The following is a 12882-nucleotide window of genomic DNA, read 5'->3' as shown; positions in this document are numbered from 1 at the left end:
CCCAACCCTCGGTGACCCCACCTAAGGGCGCCCCCCCAGCCCCACAGGGACCCCACAAACCCTCTCTGACCTGAGTTTTGGGGGTCCCCAAAACTCTCCATTTTCAACCCTTTTATTCATCGCGTTCTCCCGCAGGAAAGCTTACAGCCGCCGCCTGTACACGGTGCCCCACGCTGGGGGGGGTGGTGGGGGGGCCCCCCTACGTGTGTGTCATGTCGTTCCCCCCCCTCCCCCCCAAACCTTGGCACCCCTAACCCCCCCCCCCCCCCCCGACCCCCCCCCCCCGGCCCAGCACAAAGCACCTTTGCATAGATCGTGTTCAAAAGGAACCTATTTTACATGGGGCTGTACAGGGGGTCGGGCCCCCGCCAATGTACACGGGTAAAAAACGCCCCCCCCCCCCACCCCCCCCCTCCCTGGGGTCCCCCCCGGGACCCCTCAACTCCGCTGGCCCCCGGCTGCCAGCTCCCCCTGCAAGATGGCCGCGAGGGGGGGGGGGGGGGTGTGGGTGGGCGTGGGCTGCTGGGCGGTCTAGCTGCCGGGGGCAAGATGGCCACCAGCTCTGACGTCCACTGGAGTCAAGATGGCCGCCGGCTTCGATGTTCACTGGAATCAAGATGGCTTCCGGTTCCCGACATCTACTGGAATCAAGATGGCTGCCAGCTCCAATGTCCACGGGAGTCAAGATGGCGGCTGGCTCAGATGTTCACTGGAATCAAGACGGCTGCCAGCTTCGACATTCACTGGAGTCAAGATGGCTGCCAGCTTTGACCTTCAGTGGAATCAAATGGCTGCCGGCTCCAACATCCACTGGAGTCAAGATGGCTGCCGGCTCCAACGTCCACTGGAGTCAAGATGGCCGCCAGCTCAGATGTTCTCTGGCACCAAGATGGCCGCCAGATCCCACAGTTGCCACGGTCAAGATGGCTGCCCACTCCAACGGCGGCTGGCTCAAGATGGCCGCCAGCCCTGTCGTCAGCGGGGATCGAGGCGGCTGCCGGCTAGGACATCGCGTGGCTCAAGATGGCCGCCGGTTCTGACGTCACCGACCAAGATGGCCACCGCTGACATCACCGCGGTCAAGATGGCCACCAGCTCTGACATCACTGCGGTCAACTGCCACTGCTGACATCCCCAGCTTCAAGATGGCTGCCAGCGCTGACGTCACACGGAGCAACGTGGCTGCTGGCAATGACATCGCCCCCACCAAGATGGCCACTGCCTCTGACATCACCGCACCCAAGATGGCTGCCGGCTGTGACATCACCAGGGTCACCGTCACCTCTGACGTCATCTGCCCCACAGGTGGGCCATTTTGGGAGGTTCCAGTCGGCCATCTTGGGGTCATCTCCTCCGGGCCAGGTCGGCCATCTTGGCGTCACCGTCGTCCATCTTAGCCCCGCCCCGGGGCGGCCATTTCAGAGCGGCTCCCGTCAGCCATTTTGAATGGGCTCATCCGCCACCTTGAGGGCCCGGTCGGCCATTTCCCTGTCGAGGTGCTTCCTGTCGGCCATTTTGAGGGATGGAGCAGGGTGGGGGGTAGGGGGGACCGGTCGGCCATTTTAGGACCACCCCGTCGGCCCTTCAGAAGCTGCCGCCCGGTCGGCCATTTTGAGGGGGGCACGGCCATTTCGTAACACGCCTCGCCAGCCATTTCGCTGGCACCCGGTCGGGCCATTTTGCACCCAGACACCCCCGGTGACGGCCCCGCCGGCCATCTTGTTCTCCCCCCGCCCCGTCCTGCCCCCAGCCTCGCCGCCCCACTCGGCCCTGGGCAGGCCCACGGTCGGCCATCTTGCTGGCCCGCAGGGGGGCGGCCGGGGGGGTCACGTCTTGGCCTTACGGCCGCGCAGGGCAGAGGCCGAGGCCACGGGGGTGTCGGGGGGCGACGGGGAACCCCCGGCGGCGGCAGCTCCCCCCGAGCGGGTGTTGGTGGCCACGCAGCGCCGGGGGGGCTGCTGCCGCCGCTGCTGCCTCCCCCGCCGGGCCGGCGGCCGCCGGCGGCCATGTCGGGGTCCCCCCCCGCCTGCTCGCCGGCGTCGCTTGGCCGGGGGAGGCCGCCGCCGCCCCCCCTCATCCCCGCTGCCCCCGTCCTCGGAAGATGGCAGCGGGGAGCGGCGGCGCCGCCGGCCAGGCTCCCGCTCCAGGGGGGCCATGAGGGGGGCGCCGGGATGGCGGCGGGTGCTGCGGGGGGCCGGGGGGGGCGAGACGCTGCTGTCAGGGGACGCCCGCTTGGGGGGCCGCCCCCGCCGCCGTTTGCCGGGGCTCTGAGGGGTGGCAGAACCCCCCCGGGCCGGCCGCCCCCGCCGCCGTTTGCCGGGAGCCTCGTGGTGCCGGTGGTGGTGATGATGATGGTGGTGATGGCGGCGCCGTGGCCCCCCCCGCCGTTTGGGGGGACGCCCCCGGCGGCGTTTGGGGGGGCCAGGGCTGGGGCTGGGGGTGGCGGCGGCGGCGGCGGCAGCGGCGGGGGGGTCGTGGGGCCGGCGGCGGCGGGGCCGGCCGGGGACGGGCGCCTCCAGCACCGTCACCAACCGGCCCGGCAACTGCCGCAGCACTTTGGCGGCCGGGCCCGGCCCCCGGCTCTGCCGGATCTCCACGTCGGCGCTGCGGCGGCGCCGGGGCGGGGGGACGACACCGCCACTGCCGCCGCCGCGCCCGGCCCCGCCCGCCATCCCCTCCGCCATCACCGGCGAGGCCTCCGCTGTCACTGAGGGCGCCACGTCAGACGGCGGGAGAGTCACCGGGGATGACGGCGGCGGCGGCGGTTGTGGCGGCGGGTGTGACATCACCGGCGCCTGGGATGACGTCACCGGTGGTGGCGGCGGCGGTGGTGGTGACGGGGTGCTGGGCGTCACCGGGGGCGGTTGCGACGTGGCGGCGGCGGCTGGGGCCGGTTGTGACGTCACAGGGAGCGGTGGTTGCGATGTGGCCGGGGCCAGCTGCGGCGTCACTGGCGGTGCCGGTGACATCACGCGGGGCGGTTGCGATGACGTCACCAAGGCCGGTGGTGATGTCACTGGGGGGGCCGGCGGCGACGTCACGGCGGGGGCTTGCGGGAGCAGGGCGGTGTGCGACATCACCGGGGTGGCGTTCAACGGCACCGGCGGTGCCACCTGCGATGTCACTGAGGGGGTGGCTTGTGACATCACTGCGTTGGCTTGTGACATCACCGGGGCGGCAGTGGCGGCCGGAGGGGCCGGGGAAGGGCGGGGGGACGTCCCTGCCCCTCGGGGGGACGTCGGCGGCGTCCGCGGGGAGGTGGGGGTGACCCGGGGGGACGTCGGCGTCGCTCGGGGGGAGGCCGGGGTGGCCCGCGGGGACGGGGGGGCGGCGGCCCGGTTGGCCGTGCCGGCGGCTCGCAGGCGCTGGCTGACGCGGGTACCGGCTCGCTCCGGGAGGGGACGGGGGGGTCCCCGCACCCGTCGGGGACGTCGGGGTCCCCCGGGGCCTTCGTCCCCCCCCGGGGTGGTGGCCGCCTCCTCCTCCTCCTCCTCCTCCTCCTGGGGGGGCAGGCGGAAGCGGCCCCCGCCCTTGGCCTGGTCGATGTCCTTCCGCGCCGCCTCCACCTGCTCCTGGACGGGGGGACGACACACCGCAGCACCCATGGGTGCCCCTGCCCCATAGCGAGACCCTTCGCCCCACGGCAGGACTCCCTGGTGGCCCCCCCCAACCCACCCCATGGGTGACCCCACCACTAAAGGCGACCCCGCTGCTAAGGGGGACACCACCACTATGGGGAACCCACGGGTGCTCCCCGCCCCATAGGGAGACCCCTAAGGGCGCCCCCACCCCATAGCAAGATCCCTATGGGTGCCCCCACCCCAAGGCGGGACCTTCTAGGACCTCCACCACCCAACGGGACCTCCCCAACCCAGGCTGTCCCCCCCGCCCCATAGCGAGACCCTGAGGGCTGCCCCCTGCCCCACAGCGTCCCCGCCCCACACCTCCGCCTGCTTCAGCTCCTCCCGGCTGATGTCCTCCAGCGAGGCCTCCAGGAAGTTCATGGCGTAGCGCTCGATGGGGGTCAGCTGTGGAAGGGAACGACGCCTGGGTCCCTCGGACACCGGGGTCCCCTCACCCTGGACCCCCAGGTCCACCCAACCTCCCCACGGGTCCCTCCAGACCCCCAACCACCCGAGGTCTCCTGAACCCCCTGCAGACTGCGGTCCCTCCGGACCCCCAACCACCCGAGGTCTCCTGAACCCCCTGCAGACTGCGGTCCCTCCGGACCCCCGACCACCCGAGGTCTCCTGAACCCCCTGCAGACTGTGGTCCCTCCGGACCCCCAACCACCCGAGGTCTCCTGAACCCCCTGCAGACTGTGGTCCCTCCGGACCCCCAACCACCCGAGGTCTCCTGAACCCCCTGCAGACTGTGGTCCCTCCGGACCCCCAACCACCCGAGGTCTCCTGAACCCCCTGCAGACTGTGGTCCCTCCGGACCCCCAACCACCCGAGGTCTCCTGAACCCCCTGCAGACTGTGGTCCCTCCGGACCCCCGACCACCCGAGGTCTCCTGAACCCCCTGCAGACTGTGGTCCCTCCGGACCCCCAACCACCCGAGGTCTCCTGAACCCCCTGCAGACTGTGGTCCCTCCGGACCCCCAACCACCCGAGGTCTCCTGAACCCCCTGCAGACTCTGGTCCCCCCAGAGCCCCCCGCACGCCTGGGTCCCCACCTGCTCGACAAGGGCGGCGATCTCCTGCTCCGCCTTGGAGAGCTCTTCCTCCGGCTCAGGGCCACCTCGTTCCTCCTCGGGGCTGAGGCTCTCGCTGAACTCGGCCAACGCCGCCACCCGCTCCGCCTGCGCCTGCGAGGCCGCCCGGATGTCCTCGGGGTCCTCCGCCCCACACAGCGCCTGGGGACATGGGGACATCGAAGATGTAGGGGACATCAGGGACAGAAGGGACATCTGGGATGTGAGGGACACCAGGGGTGTCGGGGCCATCAGGGGCCACAGGGACGTGGGTGTTATCAGGGACGTGGTGGACACCAGGGGCGGTGGAGGCACTCGGGGACATGGGGGGACACAAGGATCTGGGGGACATCAGGGACATCAGGGATGTTGGGACCATGAGGGAGATTAGGGACATCAGGGACATCGGGGTGTTGGGGCCACGGGGGACATGAGGGACACCAGGGGACATGGGGATGTGGGGGACACGAGGGGTATCAGGGACATGAAGGACACCAGGCACGTTGGGGACATCACAGAATACTGGGGACATCAAGGATATTGGGGGCTAGCAGGGCTGTTGGGGACATCTGGGACACGAGGGACACCAAGGGACACAGGGGCCATCAGGGATGTAAGGGACATCAGGGACCATCAGGGTACTGGGGACATCAGAGGACACGAGCGACACAAGGGACATCGGGGATGAAGGGATGTGAGTGCGATGAGGGGACATCAGGGGACGCGGGGATGTGGGGGACATTTGGGCCATCAGGGGACACAGGACATCAAGGGACATGAGCGCAGGGTGGCATCAGGGTGACATCGGGGGGCTGTGGGGTGACGTGTGGCCCCACCTGCTCCAGGATGTGGGTGCGCCGGGTGGCCGCTGGGTCCTCGTCCTCATCAGGGGGGATGTCTCCGTCCCTCTCCTTGTCCTTCTCCTTCTCCTTGTCCCTCTCCGGCTCCCGGCGTCCCGGTTCCTCCGGCGCCATGTCGAACAGCTCCCGGATCGTTTGCTGGGGGATGGGGCGGGGGGTCAGTGCCCGGACACCTGGGTCCCCCCCCGGACACCTGGGCCCACCCTGCCACCACCAAGCCATTGAGATGTGGCTCTAAGGTGGGACTTGGAGAAGGTTCCCGGCCACCTTGGTCCCCAGGGGGAAGTCCAAGGGTGTCATCGCCCAGACCCATGGACACCTGGTTGTCGTTGCCCGGCCACCTGGGTCCCCCTGGACACCTGGGTTTCCCTCCCGAATTCCCGTGTGTCCCCCTGCCACCACCATGCCCTTGAGATGTGGCTCCAAGGTGGGACCTGGAGGAGGTTCCTGGCTACCTGGGTCCCCACGGGGACGTCTAATGGTGTCACTGCCCAGACCCGTGGTTTCCCCCAGACACCTGGGTCCTCAACTACCTGCTTGAAGTAGGCGGTGGTGAAGTTCCCCCCCTCGATGGCCATATCTCCCAGCATCCTCTTCTGGTTGGCCTTCTTGAGGATGTTCTCCTCCACCGTCCTTTCGCTGATGAGCCTGAGGAGGGGACAAAGCAACGGGGGTGAGGTGACCATGGAGGACCCAGGCGTCCGGGTGAGGACCCAACGTACCGGTAGATGTGGACGTCACGGGTCTGGCCGATGCGGTGACACCGGTCCTGGGCTTGGGCGTCCATGGTGGGGTTCCAGTCGCTGTCGTAGAAGATGACGGTGTCGGCACCCGCCAGGTTGACGCCGACCCCACCACTGCGGGTGGAGAGGATGAAGCAGAAGATGCGCTTGTCGGCATTGAAACGTTCCATCAGGGCCTGCAGGGGGGGCAGCACGGTGCCACCCGGACACCGGGGTCTCATGTTAGAAGAGCCCAGATGCCTGGGTGCCCCCCAAACACCTGGGTCCCTCTTGGACACCACGTTCCTCCATGGAACCCATCAAGCCCTTGAGATGTGGCTCTAAGATGGGATCATGGGGAGGTTCCTGGCCACCTGGGTCTCCACAAGGAGGTCCGAGGGTGTGGGTGCCCAGACGCCTGGGTCCTCCCGGACGCCTGGGTCCCCTCCAAACTCCTGGGTCCCCTCCTGGACACCTGCATCCCCCTCCAAACACCTGGGTCCCTCTTGGACACCAGGTTCCTCCATGCCTCCATCAAGCCCTTGAGATGTGGCTCCAAAGTGGGACCATGGGGAGGTTCCTGGCCACCTGGGTCTCCATGAGGAGGTCCAAAGGTGTGGGTGCCCAGACGCCTGGGTCCCCCTGGACACCTGGGTCTCCCCCAAACACCTGGGTCCCCTCCTGGACACCAGGTTTCTCCGTGCCTCCATCAAACCCCTGAGACGTGGCTCCAAGGTGGGACCATGGGGAGGTTCCTGGCCACCTGGGTCTCTATGAGGAGGTCCAAGGGTGTGGGTGCCCAGATGCCTGGGTCCCCCTGTCTGCCCGGGTACCCCCGCACCTGGCGCTGCTCCACGCGGGTGCTGCCGTCCAGGCGCAGGTAGATGTGGCCGTGGTAGGTGAGGAAGCGCTCGAGGACGTCGAGCATCCGGGTCATCTGGGTGAAGATGAGGACGCGGTGGGCCCCCGCCTTCAGGCGCCGCAGCAGCACGTCCAGCGTCTGCAGCTTCCCTGGGGGGGGGGACGCTGGCGTCACCGGGGGCCACCGCCATAGGGCAGGGGCAGGGTGACCCCCCCTTTGGGACAGGGACGGGGCGCGGGGGGTGGGGGGTGGGGACATCAGTGAGAACGTCACTAGGGACATGGGACCATCAGTTGGGGCATGGGGACATCAGTGGGGACATCATGGGGACATCAGAGAGAACATCACAAGGGACATGAAGACATCAACACGGACATGGATGGGGACATCAGCAGGGACATGGGGACATCACAGGGACATCACATATAACATCATTAGGGACACGGGGAAGTCAGTGGGGGCATGGGGACATCATGGGGACATGAGGACAACAACATGGACATGGATGGAGACATCATTAGGGACACGGGGACATCAGTAGGGACACGGGGACATCAGAGAGAACTTGGCGTCATGAACGGGGACATCGGTGAGAACATCACAAGGGACACGGGGACACCAGCGTGGACATGAGGACATCAGTGGGGACATCAGTATGGACATGGACACATTGTTAGGGACATGGGGACGTCAGAGAGAACTTCGGGCCATCAATGGGGACATCAGTGGGGACACGGGACCATCGTAAGAGACACAAGAACATCAGCAAGAACATCATGAGGGACACGGGGACGGCATTAGGAACATCAGTCCTGATCTCCCTGACACCCCCGTTGTCCCCAAGTGTCCCCAATGGGATGCCTCCTGCCTCCCCGATGTCCCCCGTGTCCCCAGCTGTCCCCAGGACTGGGTGAGGGGGATTAGGGGCAGATCAGACAAGTGGGTGGTCGTGCAGCACCCACCTCCCTGATGTCCCCTGTTGTCCCTGATGTCCCCAACGCCCCCCGTGTCCCCAGTGTCCCCAGCGGCACCCACATCCCCAGTGTCCCCAAACACCCTCGATGTCCCCAACGTCCCCAAACACCCTCCATGGCCCCAGGCATCCCCAGCACTGCACAAGGGAGATTATGGGGAGATCGGACAAGTGGGTGCTCCTGCGGCACGCAGCTCCCCGACGTCCCCCGTGTCCCTGATGTCCCCAACGCCCCCACTGTCCCTGATGTCCCCACATACCGCAGTCGTGTCGGACGAGGCACAGGTGGGGGAAGGGGGCGCGTGTGCTCCACCCAGCTCCCGATGTCCCCCATGTCCCTCCCTGATGTCCCCAGCGCCCCCCACGTCCCCAAACACCCTCGATGTCCCCAACGTCCCCGAACACCCTCCATGTCCCCGGACATCCCCGGACCGGGTAAGGGAGATCAGACAAGTGGGTGCTCCTGCGGCACCCGGCTCCCTGATGTCCCCCCCCGTCCCCGCTGTCCCCGAGGCCGCGCTGGCCCCACGTACCGCAGTCGTACTGGATGAGGCGCAGGTCGGGGAAGTGGGTGCGCATGCTGCGCAGCACCCGGTGCAGGGCTCGGCCCCGGGGCGCCAGCTCCTCCCGCAGCCGCTCCTCCAGCCGGGCGCGCTGCCGCTGCCGCCAGGGGGGGGGACGCCCGCTGTGCAGGGCCACCCCCCGCGCTTCCACCGCCGGCAGCACGAAGATGAACCTGGCGGGGGCGGGGGGACGACACACAGGACGCAAAAAGTTAGGGACACCCCCCCCCCGGATGCCTGGGTAACCCCCACGACAGCCTGGATCATCCCAAACCCCCCTGCCCCCCCTCCCCCCCCCCCCAAGACACTTGGGCACCCCCCCCCCAAGACACCTGGATCCCCCCCCAAAACCCCCTGCCCCCCCAAGACGCTTAGGTCCCCCCAACCCCCACCCCCCCGCCAAGTACCTGTCGAGGAGCGGCTGGAGCTGGTGCAGGCGCTGGGGGGGGGTGAGGACGGCGCGGGCCAGGGCCCCCCCCGGGGGGGGCGCAGGGGGGGTGAGGGTGCAGAGCCCCAGAACCTCGCTGCCGTAGACGGGGGCCAGCCCGCAGCGCAGCTCGTTCAGCCGCAGCAGCCGCTCCAGCCGCTCCGCTCGGCCCCGCACGCGCTTGGCCTCCAGGGACTCCTGACCGGGGGGGGGGTGGTGGGGGGGGGCACACGTGGGTGTGTGACCAAACCCCCCCCGGCACCCCCCCAGACCCCCCCCGCAGCGCCCCCAGAGCAGCCCCAGCATCCCCATCCCAGGGCATCCCCCCCCAAATCCCTTCTTACCCCCCTCCCAGAGGGACCCCAGGGTGCCCCCCCCCACTCATGGGTACCCCCCCAATCCCTCCTACCCCCCTACAGAACCCCCCCAGTGTCCCCCACCCAAATCCACTCTTACCCCCCCACAGGGACCCCAGGGTGCCCCCCCACCCATGGGTGCCCCGTCAATCCCCCTTACTCCCCCACCGACACCCACCCCCACCCCCCCAGTGCCCCCCACTCATGGGCATCCTCCCAGCCCCCCCTCCCCTTACACCCATAGCCCCCCCATAGGTGCCCCCACCTACGGGTGCCCCCCCCCCGCCATTTCCCAGGGTCCTTACCAGGTAGAAGGGGGAGCGTGGGGGGGGCGGGGGCTGGCGGCGGGGGGGCGGCCGGGGGGGTGCAGGTGCTGGGGGGGGACTGGGCCCACCCGGCCCCTCGGGCTCCTCTCGAGGGGGGGCGGCGGCGGCGGCAGTGGTGGGGGGAGCCAGGGGGGTCCCCGGGGGGACGGTGGTAGGGGGGGGTGCGGGGGGTGCTGCGGGTGCTGCAGGGGAGAGAGAAAAGAGGGGGGGGTCGGGGGAAGGGCTGACGGCACCTGGGGGGGCCACCAAGGGCTGGGAGGCACCCCAGGGTGTGGGGGGGGCACGCAGGATCGGGGGAGGGGCCAGGGAGTCAAAGGGCACCCATGGGTGCAGGGGGGAATTCCCAGGGCCATGTGGGAGGTGAGGGGGGGGCCCAGGGGATCAGGAGGCACCCAGGGGTGCAGGGGGGGGCCCCCAGCAACAGGGGACCCCAAGGGGGTGGGGTGGGGGCACACAGGGCCATGTGGCGGGGGGGTGGGGCCCAGAGGGGTGGGGGGCACCCATGGGTGCTGGCGGGGGGGGGGGTCAGGCACTCACCCATCAGATCGGGTCCGGCTGCAGTGGCGGCAGGAGGGGGGACGACGCCAGCGGGGGGGGGCGCGGGCACCACCCGCAGGAGGGGTCGGGCCGGGGGGGGTCGTGGGGCGGGTGGGGGGGCCGGGGGGGGCACAGGGGCCGCCAGCCCATCGCGGGGGGCCTGGCGCACCACGATCTTCACCACCCCCCCACTGTTCACCAGTGGCGTCGGCACTGGGGGGGGGTGAAACTGGTCAGATACACACACACACCCCACACCCCCCCCCCGGCAAAAACAACCGACACCCCCCCCAGCACCCAGTGGCACCCAAAATGGTCCTGAGGGGGCTCTGGGGGTGGGGTTCCGGGGCCACCCAGGGGGGTCTGGGGGGCTCCAGGGGGACTTCAGAGCACCCATGGGGCTCTGGGGGGGTCCCGGGGGCACCCGGGGGGGTCCGGGTGGAGGTCCAAGGGGGCTCCAGGGGGCACCCAGTGGGGTCTGGGGGGGTCCAAGGGAGCTTAGGGGCACCCATGGGGGTCTAAGGGGGGGGGGGCAAGGGTACCAGGGGGGGTCTGGGGGCATGCAAGGGGGCTCAGGGTCACCCAGGGGGGTCCGGGGGGGTCTCAGAGGTACCCAACAGGGTCTGGGGGGGTTCCAGGCGCACCCAAAGGGGTCTGGGCAGGGGCGGGGGGGGGCTAATGGCACCCAGAAGCTCCTGCGGGGGGTCCAAGTGGGGCTTAGGGGCACCCGGGGAGGGTCCAAGGGGTCTTAAGGGCACCCATAGGGGTGCTGGGGGGGTTCCGAGGCACCCAGAGGGGATTCTGGGGGGGTCCAAGGAGGGATTAGGGGCACTGGGGGTGGTCTGGGGGGGGTCCAAGGGGGGTTCCCAGCAGTCTGGGGGGCTCAGGGGCACCCAGAGATGCCCCCCCCAACCTTACCTTGGGCAGTGGCGATGGGGAGGCCGATGGTGGGGGGCTGGGGGGGGGGCCCGGCGGGGGGGGCCCCAGCGGGGGCCGTGGGGGCGACGGGTGCCAGCAGGGTGACCTGGGCGGGGGGGCCCAGGAGCGGGTGCTGCCCCCCGGCCGCCACCAGATGCACCACGTTCCCTATTGAGGGGGGACGGGACGGGACAGGGGGCTGTCAGGGGGCACCCCAAAGTGCCCCCCCCCCCCATTTTAGGATCCCCCCCTCCCTCCCACCTTTGGGGGGTCCGCCACCCACCTTTGGGGGCTGTGTCCCCCCCATTTTAGCCCCCCCCCCTCCATTTTAGGGTCCCCCCCACCCAGCTTTGGGTGCCCCCCCCCCCCATTTTAGGCTCCCCACAACCATTTTAAGGCCCCCCCCAGCCCTTGGGGGTGTCCCCCCCCCCATTTCAGGGTGCCCCCCCACACCTCAAGGTTCCCTCCCCCATTGGTAGGAGTTCCCCTCCCCATCTTGGGCCCCCCCCACCCATTAATGGCCCCCCCCATTAATACCCTCCCCCAATTAATGACACCCCCCCCCCCCCCCCAATTAATGACCCCCCCATTTTAAGGGTGCAACTAAGGTGGGACAGATCACCCCATTCCCTGCCCCCCAGGGTTAAAATGGGGGACTGCGGCGGTACTAAGAGGGGGTTCAGCAAGGGGGGGGGGTGTGGTGTGTCCCCCAAACTTACGTGGGAGGCCGCGGGGGGGGGCGAGGGCCAGGTGCCGCAGGGGGGGAGCGGCCAGGGTGAGTTTGCTGCCCTGCAGCTGCAGGGTGAGGGGTTTGGCCCCCCCCGGGGGGGCTGCCCCCCCGCCTCCAGGGGCCCCCCCAGGCCGCTGGGCCAGCGCCGCCAGTTGCCCGATGCTCACCACCTCGCCGGCTACCAGGGGGGAGGGCACACATTTAAGGCCCTCCCCCCCAAAAATTTTAGGGTCCCCACACCCCCGTTTGTTGGTGTCCCCCCCCCATTTTAGGGTCTCCCACCCACCTTTAGGTCTTCCCCCCCACCCATTTTGGGGTCCCCCACCCACCCTTGGCGGGACACCCACGCAATTTTAGTCTCCCTCCACCCACCTTTGGGGGGGTGTCCCCCCCAGTTTTAGGGTGTCCCCCCCCCAGTTTTAGGGTGTCCCCCCCCCCCATTTGTTCCCTCCCCCCACCCATTTTAGGTTTCCCCCCTGAAGTAAAGCAGTGGGAGGGGTGTTGGGGGGTGGGGGGGGGTGGGGTGGGGGGGAGGCTACTCACAGGGCAGGCGGGCTTGCATGTCAGGGGCCAGCAGTAGCCGCTGCGGGCCGGGGCCGGGCAGGGCGTAGGCAGCCAAGGGGGCCCCCCCTTTGCCCCCCAAATTTGGGGGGGGCTGAGGGGGGCGGGGGGCACCAGCGGCGGCAGCGGTGGGGGGGGGGGCAGCCAGCGGAGCTGGGGGCAGAGCTGTGGGGAGGGGAGGGGTTAAGAGAGGCCCCACCCACTAGCCACAAGCCCTGCCCACTAGCCGCAAGTCCTATCCATGTAGCCCACCCCACCCATCCTGGCCCCCGGCCCCCTTGGGCAGAGCCCAGGGCCAGGGGCTGGCCCCGCCCCTTTAAATAAGCCCCGCCCACCGCACGGCCATGAATG

The 12882-nt window shown here is 69.4% G+C and overlaps 1 protein-coding gene across 2 annotated transcripts in view; it reads right to left on the bottom strand.

Moving 5' to 3' along the window:
- Nucleotides 1–313: 313 nt before the first annotated feature.
- Nucleotides 314–12882, bottom strand: part of SRCAP (Snf2 related CREBBP activator protein) — a 29986-nt gene continuing 17417 nt past the window's right edge. For both annotated transcript variants that reach the window (XM_074571478.1, XM_074571477.1), the window contains exons 21-34: nt 12514–12696; nt 11960–12148; nt 11241–11408; nt 10323–10535; nt 9765–9967; nt 9084–9301; nt 8647–8849; nt 7120–7289; nt 6279–6475; nt 6090–6204; nt 5533–5694; nt 4679–4858; nt 3945–4028; nt 314–3572 (exon numbers count right to left, since the gene is read on the bottom strand). In XM_074571478.1, the coding sequence (XP_074427579.1) occupies nt 1827–3572; nt 3945–4028; nt 4679–4858; nt 5533–5694; nt 6090–6204; nt 6279–6475; nt 7120–7289; nt 8647–8849; nt 9084–9301; nt 9765–9967; nt 10323–10535; nt 11241–11408; nt 11960–12148; nt 12514–12696 (4031 nt within the window). In that variant the 3' untranslated portion in view covers nt 314–1826. The remainder of the gene's footprint in view (nt 3573–3944; nt 4029–4678; nt 4859–5532; nt 5695–6089; nt 6205–6278; nt 6476–7119; nt 7290–8646; nt 8850–9083; nt 9302–9764; nt 9968–10322; nt 10536–11240; nt 11409–11959; nt 12149–12513; nt 12697–12882) is intronic.

Source organism: Larus michahellis, unplaced genomic scaffold, assembly GCF_964199755.1.
Source record: "Larus michahellis unplaced genomic scaffold, bLarMic1.1 SCAFFOLD_358, whole genome shotgun sequence".
NCBI classification, from domain to species: Eukaryota; Metazoa; Chordata; class Aves; order Charadriiformes; family Laridae; genus Larus; species Larus michahellis.
Note: the sequence above shows the minus strand (reverse complement) of the source record. Positions and strands in the feature narration are given on the sequence as shown.